General features: G+C 46.3%; 1 protein-coding gene and 1 non-coding gene across 2 annotated transcripts; both read left to right on the top strand.

Moving 5' to 3' along the window:
* The first annotated feature begins 2,370 nt into the window (after positions 1-2,370).
* Positions 2,371-2,508, top strand: LOC131410608 (small nucleolar RNA SNORA47). The gene has a single exon (XR_009221357.1). It is a non-coding gene; the product is annotated as a small nucleolar RNA SNORA47 (small nucleolar RNA).
* Positions 2,509-3,425: 917 nt separating this feature from the next.
* ZBED3 (zinc finger BED-type containing 3) lies at positions 3,426-9,330 on the top strand. Its single transcript, XM_058566348.1, has 2 exons — positions 3,426-4,566; positions 5,274-9,330. The coding sequence occupies exon 2, from the start codon at positions 5,286-5,288 to the stop codon at positions 5,955-5,957; it is 672 nt and encodes a 223-aa protein (XP_058422331.1). The 5' UTR covers positions 3,426-4,566; positions 5,274-5,285; the 3' UTR covers positions 5,958-9,330.
* Positions 9,331-12,082: the final 2,752 nt, after the last annotated feature.

Genomic DNA, 12,082 nt, shown 5'->3' with positions numbered 1-12,082 from the left:
TAGCAGTGCTTTATTTAGCTTCAAGAAATTTTATTTTAAAATACGTGCTTGGAAGTCTAGTTAAACAACTAAAGAACTGGAACTTTATTTGTTAGAGTCAGCACTAGTGGTAATGTGTTGTAGTCAATTTTGTACCCTGAGCAGGATGGGAAGGAGGGATGCTGAAGCAGAAGTGTCTGCACGAACGTCTTGTGTTAGGGCCCCCAAGCCCCCCACTTCCTCACTCCTCATGAGTGAACGCTGCTCTGACCTTTCCCACAGGCATCTGAATTATTGCTTGAAGCCTCTCTCCCCACCAGACAGTGGGCTGCAGAGGGCAGGGACTGTGTGGTGCTCCCACTGGCATCCTCAGCAGCGAGCACGTGCCCCCTGAGCAGGTGCACAAGAGCATTTGAATGAAAGAGTTGATGCAGTGGATGGATGTAAGCAAAATAATCACATTCCTTGGCACCTTTCGGGTAGTTTAAAAACTGTTTAAGGAAAAATCAAGGGAGCTCTTATTTTTCATTTTCTTCTTGTTAGTTAACCATACAGTTAATGGAGGTGCATTTTTGCTGGGTATGTGGTCAGGAAGAAATGCCTATCACAAGATTCCAGCTAACCAGATCTCCCTGTCATCTTCTACCTGAGTAATGAGCAACCTGTTTTGCATGAAGATCAATTTAGGAAGTGAAAATAAATTTGGCTGGGGGTGGGGAGGTGGATCTGTGATTCTTTTTTATTTGCTTTTCATAATAAAAAATCCCCAGCTATCTATTCTATTGAGTAATAGAATGTCAAAGAGAAAAATAAGTGCCTTTTAGCCACTACGATCTTAATGTGGGCATGTTTGAGCAGTAAATACTGGTAGCCTCTTTTTGTTCATGCTTTGAATTTATATAGCACTGGAGAGGCCAACAGTGAGATCATTTGCATCATCTGATTTCAGCCACCTGTTTAGAGGCAGATAATCTGATCATTTCCCTTGACAGAAGGGGAGATGGAGACTCGGGTGAGCTGGGGCTACGAAACGTCAAGACGGGTTCACTTCATTTAATGCAGCGCCCCCTCAGTGTCTGCCCTGTGCCAGGGAGGTGAGTGAGGCAGGTTGCTCTCCCAGTGCATCCTCCGTCTCCTGTGGATATAGAATCTCCCTCTGCGCAGCCAGGGCCCAGCGAACCACCCAACACTGAGTGACCTCACACACGGGGTTCCCTCCAGGGCCAGATGGCAGCGCACTATGCCCCACGGGACTGTCCCCTCCAGCCTCCATCGCTAAGGCTGCCTAGCCCTGCCTGAGCTCACATGCCTGAGGATTGTTTTATAAAATTACCTTTTATTTAGGTATAGACCCTGCCATGTACATGCTCCATCTAAATGTACACCCAGGATGGCCTGCACGCTTTCTTAGTGCCTTGTTTCTTCTCCTTTGTGTTCACCTCTTTCCTTCTCCTCCCACATCAGCTGCCACCCCTCAACCCACAGCGTGTCTCCTTCCTTATTTGTCTTCACATATATCTACAAACTTTATATATCCTATACACATCTGTATATTATTTAATAATGACGAGACCACATATACACGTTTTTCTGCATCTTGCTTGTCTCCCTCAACAGTTCCTCCAGAAATCCCTCCAGCTCATCTGGCAGAGCTCCAGTCCCTCCTTGTCATGGCTGCAACTATTCCCGATGTGGACACACACTATTTACCCAGCCACTCTGCTCCTGATAGGCACTCCTGTCTCCAGTTTTTGCCATTCTAAATAATACTGCAATAAACATCCTACTACACATTACTTTACGTACTGGTACTTGGAGTTCTACAAAATAGATTCCCAGGAGTGGGATCCCTGATTATATCTCTATTTAATGCATAGAAATTGCCAGGTTGCTTTCCTAAAATCCTTCACATGTCCACTAGTAATGCATGAGCATACCCTTTTCTCTGCGTCCCTTCTGGCTTTGGCTGACAGACGTCTTCGTTTTTGTTAGTGTGATGGATCGAAAATGAGACCTTATTGTTACTTTAATAGCACTTCCCTGAATATAAGTTATTTTGTGTGTCTTTTCACAAATTTCCCGGCCATTTGATTGCTCTTAGGTCATCTGCCTACTCATATTTCTTGCCCATTTTTCTGCTGGGTGTTTTGTCCTTTTCTTGGCAGTTTGTAAGAGCTCTTTGCGTGTTAGGGTGGTAGCTGATGATTCTAAGGCTTCTCTCCCAAGCCAAGATGGCTTCTCTCCCTCTGCCCTGTACGGGCAGTTGAAATGAGCTCAGGGGTTGTTTAGCAGAGCTAGGAAGGCTGTTATGACTTGTGGCCACAGACTGCTGGTCACTCCTTAGATACTGTGTCTGAGCAGAAGAGTGTATTGAGCCAGAATGTAGCTGGGCGGAGGACTGAGAAGGTGAGGCAGTTCTGTACCGTGCTGCCTTCCACTGGTTGAGACCTCCGAGAGCGAAGGCCTGCCAAGGCAGAGGACGTCCCTCTGCCGCCCTCGCAGGGGCAGCCCTGTGCTGGCCGACATTTGTGGTGCTGCTTGTCCCTGGCTCAGTTGAGGCGTTCCACTAAGTCTACAGGATTAAGACATCAAAATCAGTGCTTCTCAGCCTTGTTTCCAGCGTAACTCTTGTAACAGATGGCATTCACGTATGTGGCACTCCTCTGGGTATCCCAGATTTTGAAGAAACTTAGAGACATCTTGCAGGGAGGAAAAGCATGACAGTAACGGCCACCTCTGGAACTTTTAGGGGCATATCAGTAATGATTACTCTCAGACTTTGGCACAGGTAAGAGAGTCTGCAGCTTATGTACAGTTTTCAACCACCAGCTCAAGAAAGCATATCAGAATGCAATGTGATAATCTTGATATTATAGAAAAACATTAAATCTCTTTTAATTTATAAAATAAATACAGGGATTCATAATACTATTCTCTCCACTTTTGTGTATGTCTATTAACAAAAAAAGGAACTCGGGAAAGATAAGATTCTAAAATAGAAGGAATGGAATTCTAAAAAAAGAAAAAAGTGTAGAAAAAATTTTAGGTAAAGTTGGATAAGAAAAAACATTTCTAAGACTAAAATCTGGTTCTGTTTACTAACCCTAATGTTACATAACCATAATGTTTACTAACCATAAAAAAAATTATCCTTGAAGGTAGTCTGTAACTCCCCTCTTTGTCCCACCACTCCTGCTTTGGGGACTTGGGCTATTTAATAAATCTCTTGGGGGGCCGGCCCAGTGGCACAGGCAGTTAAGTGCGTGCGCTCCGCTGCAGCGGCCCAGGGTTCGCCGGTTCAGATCCCGGGTGCGCACCTACGCACTGCTTGGCAAGCCATGCTGTGGCGGCGTCCCATATAAAGTGGATGAAGATGGGCATGGATGTTAGTCCAGGGCCGGTCTTCCTCACCAAAAAAGAGGAGGATTGGCAGATGTTAGCACAGGACTGATCTCCTCACAAAAAAAATAAATAAAAAATAAATCTCTTAGGGGAAATCTAGCCTTTAATTTCTAAAGACCTTTTATACTAATTGGCCATCATAAGTAACCATATTCAAATCAATGCCTATTGCATCAGAAGATCTGTAAATAGCTATTTCTTTTGTTAGAAGAGGCCTGCTACTTTTTTGATGATTCTGGTAAATTCGTTATCTTTTTTTAAAATGAGAGAGAGATGTTAAATGTCATGCCAGATCCTTAGTGGACTTGCTTGGTGGGAAAAAAATGATGAGGTTTAGAAAACTGGAGTCCATCTGTAACAAGACTATTAGCAACTGAATGAAAAGCTTACACTAAATACTACTATTATTACAGCAACTTATTTTTCCTGTTCTCATCTTTGTCTTCAGTCATTCCTAGTTGCATTTAACAAGAGAGATTCTGGAACTTTATCATCTCATTGCTAACGGAGCCAGCACTGGCTATCTCACTGTGCATCATTCTCCCAAATTGGCCTTGATCTTCTCCTGAAATAAGTTCTCAGATGAGCTCCAAGAGTCTCTCAGGTGTTCTCATTATTTTTAAACTTTCAAAGCAAATTTGTCTAGAATCACACATCGGGTCCTTTGTGAAGTTATTTCCTAAAGAATAAACTTCACCTTTCTATACCTCTTGTTTGATAGGTTATCACAGTGGTAAACTGTTTCCTAATAAAAAAGACTTTGAATGATAGTCATTGCATTGCGTTTGGATCCCTTTAACACAGATATTTTGTTGGACAAAGCAAGAAGCTATTGCTTTTCTTTCTTTTTCTTCCTTAATCAAAAGTATTGCCCAAGCTTTGTATCTTGCAAATATATAGAGGGGGCTATTTAGTTGGGATGAGCAATATAGAAAACTAATTTTATTTGTTTTATGACTCCAGCACCTATGAGAGTGTCTGAAAAAATGAACACCAGAAGGATATGGCGCTAGCCAGTATTTGTAGCATCTTGAAGGCTGTTGAATTGAATTCCTTTTGCTCAGCTGCCTGTCCTCTGAATTTACTCCTAGCACTGCTGACAGTCATGCTGCAGTTTCTACCTGAGAACTGGGTTGGCAGGAAACCCTGAGGCAATGAGGACATGGCCCACCACCTAATTTAAAGGTAAAAGTTTAGAAAGCTGCTTTGTATATTGCTATTTCCTAAATGTGCATATTTTAAAAACATTTTAATGGCTTTTGGTACTGCGAATTTTCTCATAAGCACATTGTTTTTAAAATCACGAAAACAAAGATGTTTTTATCTGGAAAAAGTACCATCATTGAAAGCTTTTTAAAAGGCTTTTCACTGCTGGCACTATTGCCCCTAAAGTTTAAGAAACAAAGTTTTCATTCCTAAAGCTTTCTTTTCCGCTCCTTTCTCAAGTTTGCTCTGGAACGCTGAGAGAAGAATACAAAAGGGAGCCCTGCTCTTATTCTGAAGAGAAAAGACTAACTTTTGTAGCAGAGAAAGGAGACTGCTTACAACTAAGTACATGGGGCTCGGATTTAGCTAGTTCTTTCCATTTAGGAGCCTTGGCTGCCCATTTTTACTGTAAGTACTTGTTGGCTGGGGACCCATGCGATTTCTAAGAGAATTCCCAGCTAAGAAAAGAGGGCTAGACGTCCTTATATTTTTCCTGAGGAATCAACAGCTAATAATACTGAAAAAGAAAGCCAGGTATTTACCCAAAGTAACCACAGGATTTTTACCTGTAATACAGGGAGGCATGGTTCTTCACAGGCTAACTGTAGGCACAGAGGTTGAGAGTGTGTGCATGCATCTATCTAACTTGCTCGTCGTTGTGCTTACCCCTTCTCGCGCGGGAGCAGACGCTGCAGACGATGCGGAGTGGCGAGCCGGCGGTGACCATGGACGAGAGCAGCGGGCCGGCCGAGGCCGCGGCGCAGGGCGGCCCGTGCCCGGCTCCCGCGCCTCCCGGCCGCCTGGGGGCGCCGTACTCCGAGGCCTGGGGGTACTTCCACCTGGCGCCGGCGCGCCCGGGCCACGCGGCGGGCCGCCGGGCCACCTGCCGGCTGTGCGGGGAGCAGGTGAGCGGCGGCGCGGGCCTGCAGGCGGGCACGCCGGCGCTGTGGGAGCACCTGAAGAGCGCGCACCGGCGGGAGCTGGAGGAGGGCGCCGCCCGCCGCTCGCCGCCCGGCCCCGGGCCCGCCGCGGCCGCCGAGGGCGAGTGGGCGCGCCTGCTGGAGCAGATGGGCGTGCTGGCCGTGCGCGGCAGCCTGCGGGAGCGCGAGCTGGCGCGGCGCGAGGCGGCCGTGGAGCAGGGCGAGCGCGCCCTGGAGCGCCGGCGGCGGGCCCTGCGGGAGGAGGAGCGCGCGGCGGCCCGGGCGCGGCGGGAGCTGCAGGCCGAGAGGGAGGCGCTGCAGGCGCGGCTGCGGGAGGTCAGCCGCCGCGAGGGCGTCTTGGCCGCGGCCGCTGCTCCGCCGCAGACTCCGCTCAAAGAGGAGCCCGACGGGGAGAGGGACGGCTACCTGATCACGAAGGTCCTCCTGTAGGTTCCGGCCGCTCCCACCACCCCATGCCAGCGCTACTCCAGTGTGGTCCGCGGACAGCGTCTTCAGCATCACCTGGGAGCTGAATCTCAGGCCCGAGGCCGCCCTGCGGAATCGGAATCTCCAAATGTGGGGCTTTGAGAAGCACTTCGGAAGCTAGAGTAGAACCCAAAGTCACTTCCGCTCTGGGGGGCCCCGGAGCGCAACCTCCGGCAGCCTCCTTTGCTGTGGGCGTCTAGTGGGCATCCGTGTGGGGCTGGGCTTCCTCCGAGTGCCTTGGGGAATGGGCGCTCCAGCAGCCTGTGGGCCCAGATCACCCAGAGCCATGGCCACCGTGCACCTGTGACTTCGAAGGACAGAAGCTTCCTTACACACCAAAGACTATCACACCATGTGCCTGTACACCAGCAGGGCAACCCAGGGTGGAGCGTGCATGGAAATGAGGACAAAGCATTTTATCCAGGAGAGTTTCACTCATTTCCTAATGAGTGAGTCTTTGATGGGTAGTTGTTGCCCAACACGAAGTTCTGAAAAGAGGGCCACTGATTACCCTCCCCATCTCTGTGCCTCCTCAAGGCCGTCCCAGAGAGGCCCTCTGTTACTCCCCAAAAGGCCAAGTGCACCCTCCCTCTCCCCAGCTTGTCTTCTCTCCCCCATCCAGACCTCCTGGCTGCTGTGGTAAGCCTCCCCACTTTTCCACCTCACACCTCCTGCCGCAGGACTAGCAAGACTTGACCTCATCCTCTCGTTGGTGGGAGGAGCGCTTCCTTCCCCACAAGTCTCCACAGCCCTCACTTGTGGGCCAAAGGAGAAGGCTCCCTGCCACCTAAGGCCACCTCTTCCTCTCACTGGGCCTTTGCTCCATTGGTGTTCCTCCTTTCCTCTGTCTCATTCCCTCCCTTTCTCCAGACTCTTCCTCTTCCTCAGCAACACCCAGGCTCCGTTGTTCTGAAAAGAGGAACTCCCCCAGCCTGGATGCTCCCGACGGAACAGCATTCAAGGAGGGTTGAGTAGACCTTGCTGCTATACTTCCTCCCTATTCTTTACTCCTTTACTCCACGGTCAGCTTTTCATGCTACACTGGACTCTGAGAGGCCACCACAATCTCCCAATGGCCAAATGTGATGATTTATTTTCAGCCTTCATTTTGCTCAATCTCTCCCTTCTTGAAATTTCTCCTTTGGTAAGTGGAATTTGCTTTTCCTCCACAGAATTCCTTTTCCTGATGTAGACTAGTTCTCAAACAATTTTTCTTCAGGTCTCTTTTTTTCTCATTATTTTATATTGAAAATTTTCAAGCATCCAGGAAAAGTTGAAAGGCCAGTACAATGAATATTCATATAAACCCTCCACCTAGACTGAACAATTGTTAACATTTTGCCATATTTAATTTTTTTGCCCTGCACCCCATATATGCACGACATTTCATCCCTATTTCAGCATTTATCTCCTAAAAATAAAGACATGATTCTACATGATTACAATTTCTTAATAGCCTCTAATATAGAATCCTTAATCAAAATTCCCCAGTTGTCCCAAGAATGTCTTTTTATCTTGTTTTAAAAACAACGTCCAATCAAGGTTATACATTACTTTTGATTCTTACTCTCTAGTCTCTTTTAGTCTAGAACAACCCCCTTACTATTTTTTTCCATGACATTTATTTTTGAAGAGTCCCGACCATCTGTCTTATAGAATGTCCTATATTCTGGATTTGTCTGATTGTTTCCTTAGGCTAATTTGTGCACTCACTCTCAGCTCATCCGCCTGTAGAGCTACAGTCATCTCTTCTGTGCCAGTGACTCCTGAATAATCCAGCCATGAGTGTTCTCTTGGCTTTGACCTTCATGTGCAATCAATCCCCCTGCTGCATGTCTCACCTCTGCTTGCATAACCTGCGGCTACAGGTGGAACGGATGAAGCTGTTCAACTCTGTGTCCCTACCCCTCATCCAAGAACTAAAATGTATCGAGCACTTAAATGTATCGAGCACACACTGCACAATTGACATGTATTATCTCACTTGATTCTCATAGCAGCTCCATGGGGAGGTATTAATACTATGCCCATTTTACAGCTAAGGAAACTGAGATAGAGTTAAGTAGTTTGTACAAGGTCACAGCTGGTAGGTAGAGCTGGGATCTGAATCCAGTGTCTACCTCCAGACGCCATGCTCCCAGCTGCCGTACTGTCTCCCTTGTTACTCAGTCACCGGGCTGACACCTGTTTCCTTCCTAACTCCAGTTCCAGGTAGTATCATCAGTGACATAAACATGTACATGGGCCAGGGCTGTGCTAAATGCTTTACAAGTATTATTGCCTACCACGCAGCAACCACATGATAGAACTGCTGTTATGCCCATTTTATAGACAAGGAGACAGGCCCAGGGGAGCTTAAGTAATGTCTTCACAGTCACACAGCTGCTAAGAGGCAGAGTGGGATTTGAACTCTAGATCCTAAGCCCCTGATCTACTGAGTGTATTTCTACAAAATATCACACCTGTCTTCCTTCTGATGCCACCTGCCAAGCACAGGCCCCATTTATCATTCATCTGGGGTTCATCTTCCCATCCTTGTCTTCCTCCACTGTCCCCTGCCTAACACTCAGCTTGGCCAAAGGAACTGTCCCAAGCCAACATTGATCATACACGTTTTCTGCTCAAAAGCCCCCCAAGATCACCCATCATCTACAAGCTTGGCCCTTGTGGCTTGACATTCAAGTTCCCCCGCCCCGTGCCAGTCTTATCTGTCCCTCCTTCGTACACTGTAAGCTCCAGCCAAACTGCACGCCTTGTTCTTCCTCACATGCCCTGGTCTTGGCACCTCTATGCCTCTGTTCACCTTCCTTCCACTTAAAAAGCCCCTTCAATTCTGAGTATGAGAAATCCCACCATTTTCTGAGACCAAGCCCAAATTCAACTGCCTGCATGAAGCTTTCCTTGATTCCTCCTTGGTTAGTCGATTCCTTACTTCTCTGACTTGCATAGCATTTTTGTATCTCACAACCCTTAGAACAGGCAATCTAGCATAGGGCTTTATGGGTTCTTGTATAACTCCCTTGCCAGAGCTTGAGGCTTTGGAGACAGGGATGGAGTTTACTCCTTCTACTCCCACAGTGCCTTGCAGATAATAGCTGCTCAAATATTTGAGGCATTTAACCCACTCAATGTGTTTAAGATTTTACAAGTTAGCTTTCCCATAGTTACTAATATAATTATTCATTTAATTCTGAGTAGAATTCATAACAGAAAAAAATAGCCTAAAAGGAAATAGCAGTAATAATCTTTTTAAAGCTGTTTAGTCAATAAAAATTTAAGAAGTGTCAGTTATTGGGTTGTTTGATTTGAATCCCATCAACTGTTCTAGTATGTCATTATCAGGAATTTTTTTCTTAAAATTATTATTTTTTCGTTATACAAGTAACACAAATGCAATGTCCCAATCTAGGAAGAACAGCAGGAAAAAAAAAATCCCCCACAGTCCTGTTACCTTGGTAAAATAGCTATTAACATTTTAATGTAGTTTATCTCTTGCAATTTTTACATTACTCTAATAAGAAGTTATTTCTCTTAAGTATTGAAATTTAACTTCGTAATGTGGATTTATAAGTTGGGCTATAAGGTCTAAATCTGGACTTTTTATAAAAAGAAAAAAACTTCTACAAATGTTATTCTTCTATTTCACCAATTGTTAGAACTATTAAAATAAGCCAAGATTTACTTTTAGAATGTTAACCTCTCCCTCAAGAAAGGTGGCTAATGGGAGCGCCAATCGCCTGTTCCAGGGCGGGAGAGCAATTAGCCTGACTGGTGACTGAGTGCTGGTGGTGGGAGTGAAGAGATTTTACTTTCTGCGTTATACACTTCTGCACTGTTATAATTTTTTATACCAAGCGTGAATACTTTTATAATAATTTACATTTTGCACATGAAAAATCCTCACCATTAGCATTCAGCTTTCTTAGTTAGAATAAACGAAACCTCTAACACAAGGACTAATATAATCCCCACTTCCATAAAAGCCTAGAAAGAAATGTAGCCCTTATCCAGTCCAACTCTATCATCTGACAGAGGAGAAAAATGAGTCCCAGGGTGGCCTGTCCACAGTCAGGAGATAGTGGCTATGGCGGCTCACCTGACTCCAGCCTCCTCGACAGCTATGCTGCTGCTTTGGCCTTGAGGGCTTCTGCTGGCTCACCTGGCAAAGCACAAGGGCTATCAGAACCAACCAGCTCAGCTGGCACCCTGATGTCAGCTATGCCGTGCACAGGTGGGTTCTGGGTATTACAGAGGCCTCTCTGGCTATGACACTTTGCTCTCAGCGAGTTGTCACTGCAAATAGGTGACAGTGACACACCGCACCTATATCGGCAGCACTTCCTTGATTTAGGTGACAGCTTGCTAATCGCACCACCCAGGTGCTGCCTTTGAGAGCAGTGCATGCACTGCATTAGCAAGGTGCATGGCTGGAATTAGGATGCTGGAATCAGACTGCCCTGAACCCAACTCCTGAACTCCTGCCATGAAGTAAAGTGATCAGTCACTTCTTTAGGTTGAAATGTGGCAGGGAAGAGGGGGTGTGGGCCAAGGTTGAAACAGCTAGGGCCCTGTACACACCCAAGTTGTCATCCTTGGAGGCTGGAGAATGGGAGGGTTGACTTGGTTTGGGCTGAGTTTCTACTTTACATAGCTATCCATGTCTTTAATGTCTCAGAAGGGATTCATAAACACTGGGCTTTTGTTTTTGTTTTGTTTTGCTGCCATGGACTCATTAGGGAATTCTATTTCTAAAGGTTTGAATATCTTACCTTTCCGCAACCTGAATCTGCTCCTTTGTTTGGAAAATGGATGAGGTGATCATTAAGGTCCCTTTGGCTCTAATATGCTATGATTACATGAAATACAATGAAACAGCAACCAGCCTTGGAGTGAATCAGTTGCTCTGTTTAATTGGATTTTCTCCTTAACTGCAGATTTAGAAGAAAATGTTGAAAGTCATATATATGTATGCTTATTATTAAAAATAATAGTAGTATACCAAACTTCTTCCACAGTACTGAGGTAGCATCAGATTACCACCTAAAACTGAAAGTGTGTGCAGAGCAATGAGCATGCTCTCCATACTAGACTCTCTGTCCTCACAACACCCTGCAGGCAGGGCAAGTATAACTGGCCATGTTTTACAGGTGAGGCTCCACACGTCAGCAAGGAGAAGTGACCCTCTGAAGACCATACAGCTACTAAGCAGTAGATTGGAGCCTGGAGCTCAATCCCTGGATCTCAGTCACACCTGGGGCCAACAGTTGTGCATCCTTCCATGCCTCTCCTTTGGCCCACCTCTTCAGCGGTGCTGGGATATCTGGATCCTAGCCTGAGTGCTCGCTGACACTTGGGTTGGTGTTGGCTACTCCCGCCAGGAGCTCTGGTGCTGGAGGTAAGCCAGCCAGCTTTCCTAGACGAGGCAAGGCTGGCCTTTGTATCAGTTCCTCATTGCTGCTGTGACAAAGTACCACAAACTCAGTGGCTTAAAACAACACAAATGTATTATCTTACAGTTCTGCAGGTCAGAAGTCCAAAATGGATCTCAAAAAGTGGGCAGGGCTGTGTTCCTTTCTAAAGGCTCCGGGAGAGAACGCATTTTTTGCCTTTTCCAGCTTCTAGAGCTGCCCACATTCTTTGGCTTGTGGCCCCTTCCATCTTCAAGGCCAGCAAGGGCCTGTGTTTCTCACATTGCATCACTCTGCCTCCCTCTTCCACATTTAAAGGACACTCCTTATCTTAAGGTCAGTTGGTTAGCAACCTAATTCTATCTGCAACTTTAATTCTCCCCTGCCTAATAATATATTGATAGGTTCCAGGGATTAAGACATGACATCTTTGGGGGCCGCATTATTCTGCCTACCACAACATTATATTGCCCGGCCCAGTCGAGGGGGAGTTTGGGGAAGGTGAGAAAGTCATGTGCTTGATGGGAAGCCTCTCTTCCCCAGAAATCAATACTTTAGTGGGGGTCCCAATCTTTCCCCTCATATCTTAGTCTCTCTGCCCAGTGCAGGGAGCACTTAGCCTTTTCTGAGACAGAGAGCTGGAAGGTGGGTATGAAGGATGCCTCTGGGGGGAAATCAGAG

This window comes from Diceros bicornis, chromosome 1 (assembly GCF_020826845.1).
Source record: "Diceros bicornis minor isolate mBicDic1 chromosome 1, mDicBic1.mat.cur, whole genome shotgun sequence".
NCBI lineage: Eukaryota > Metazoa > Chordata > Mammalia > Perissodactyla > Rhinocerotidae > Diceros > Diceros bicornis.
This window is presented reverse-complemented; position numbering and strand designations above follow the sequence as displayed.

Excerpts from the sequence above, each read along its gene's own strand:
- ZBED3 (XM_058566348.1), top strand. The coding sequence starts at position 5,286 with ATGCGGAGTGGCGAGCCGGCGGTGACCATGGACGAGAGCAGCGGGCCG.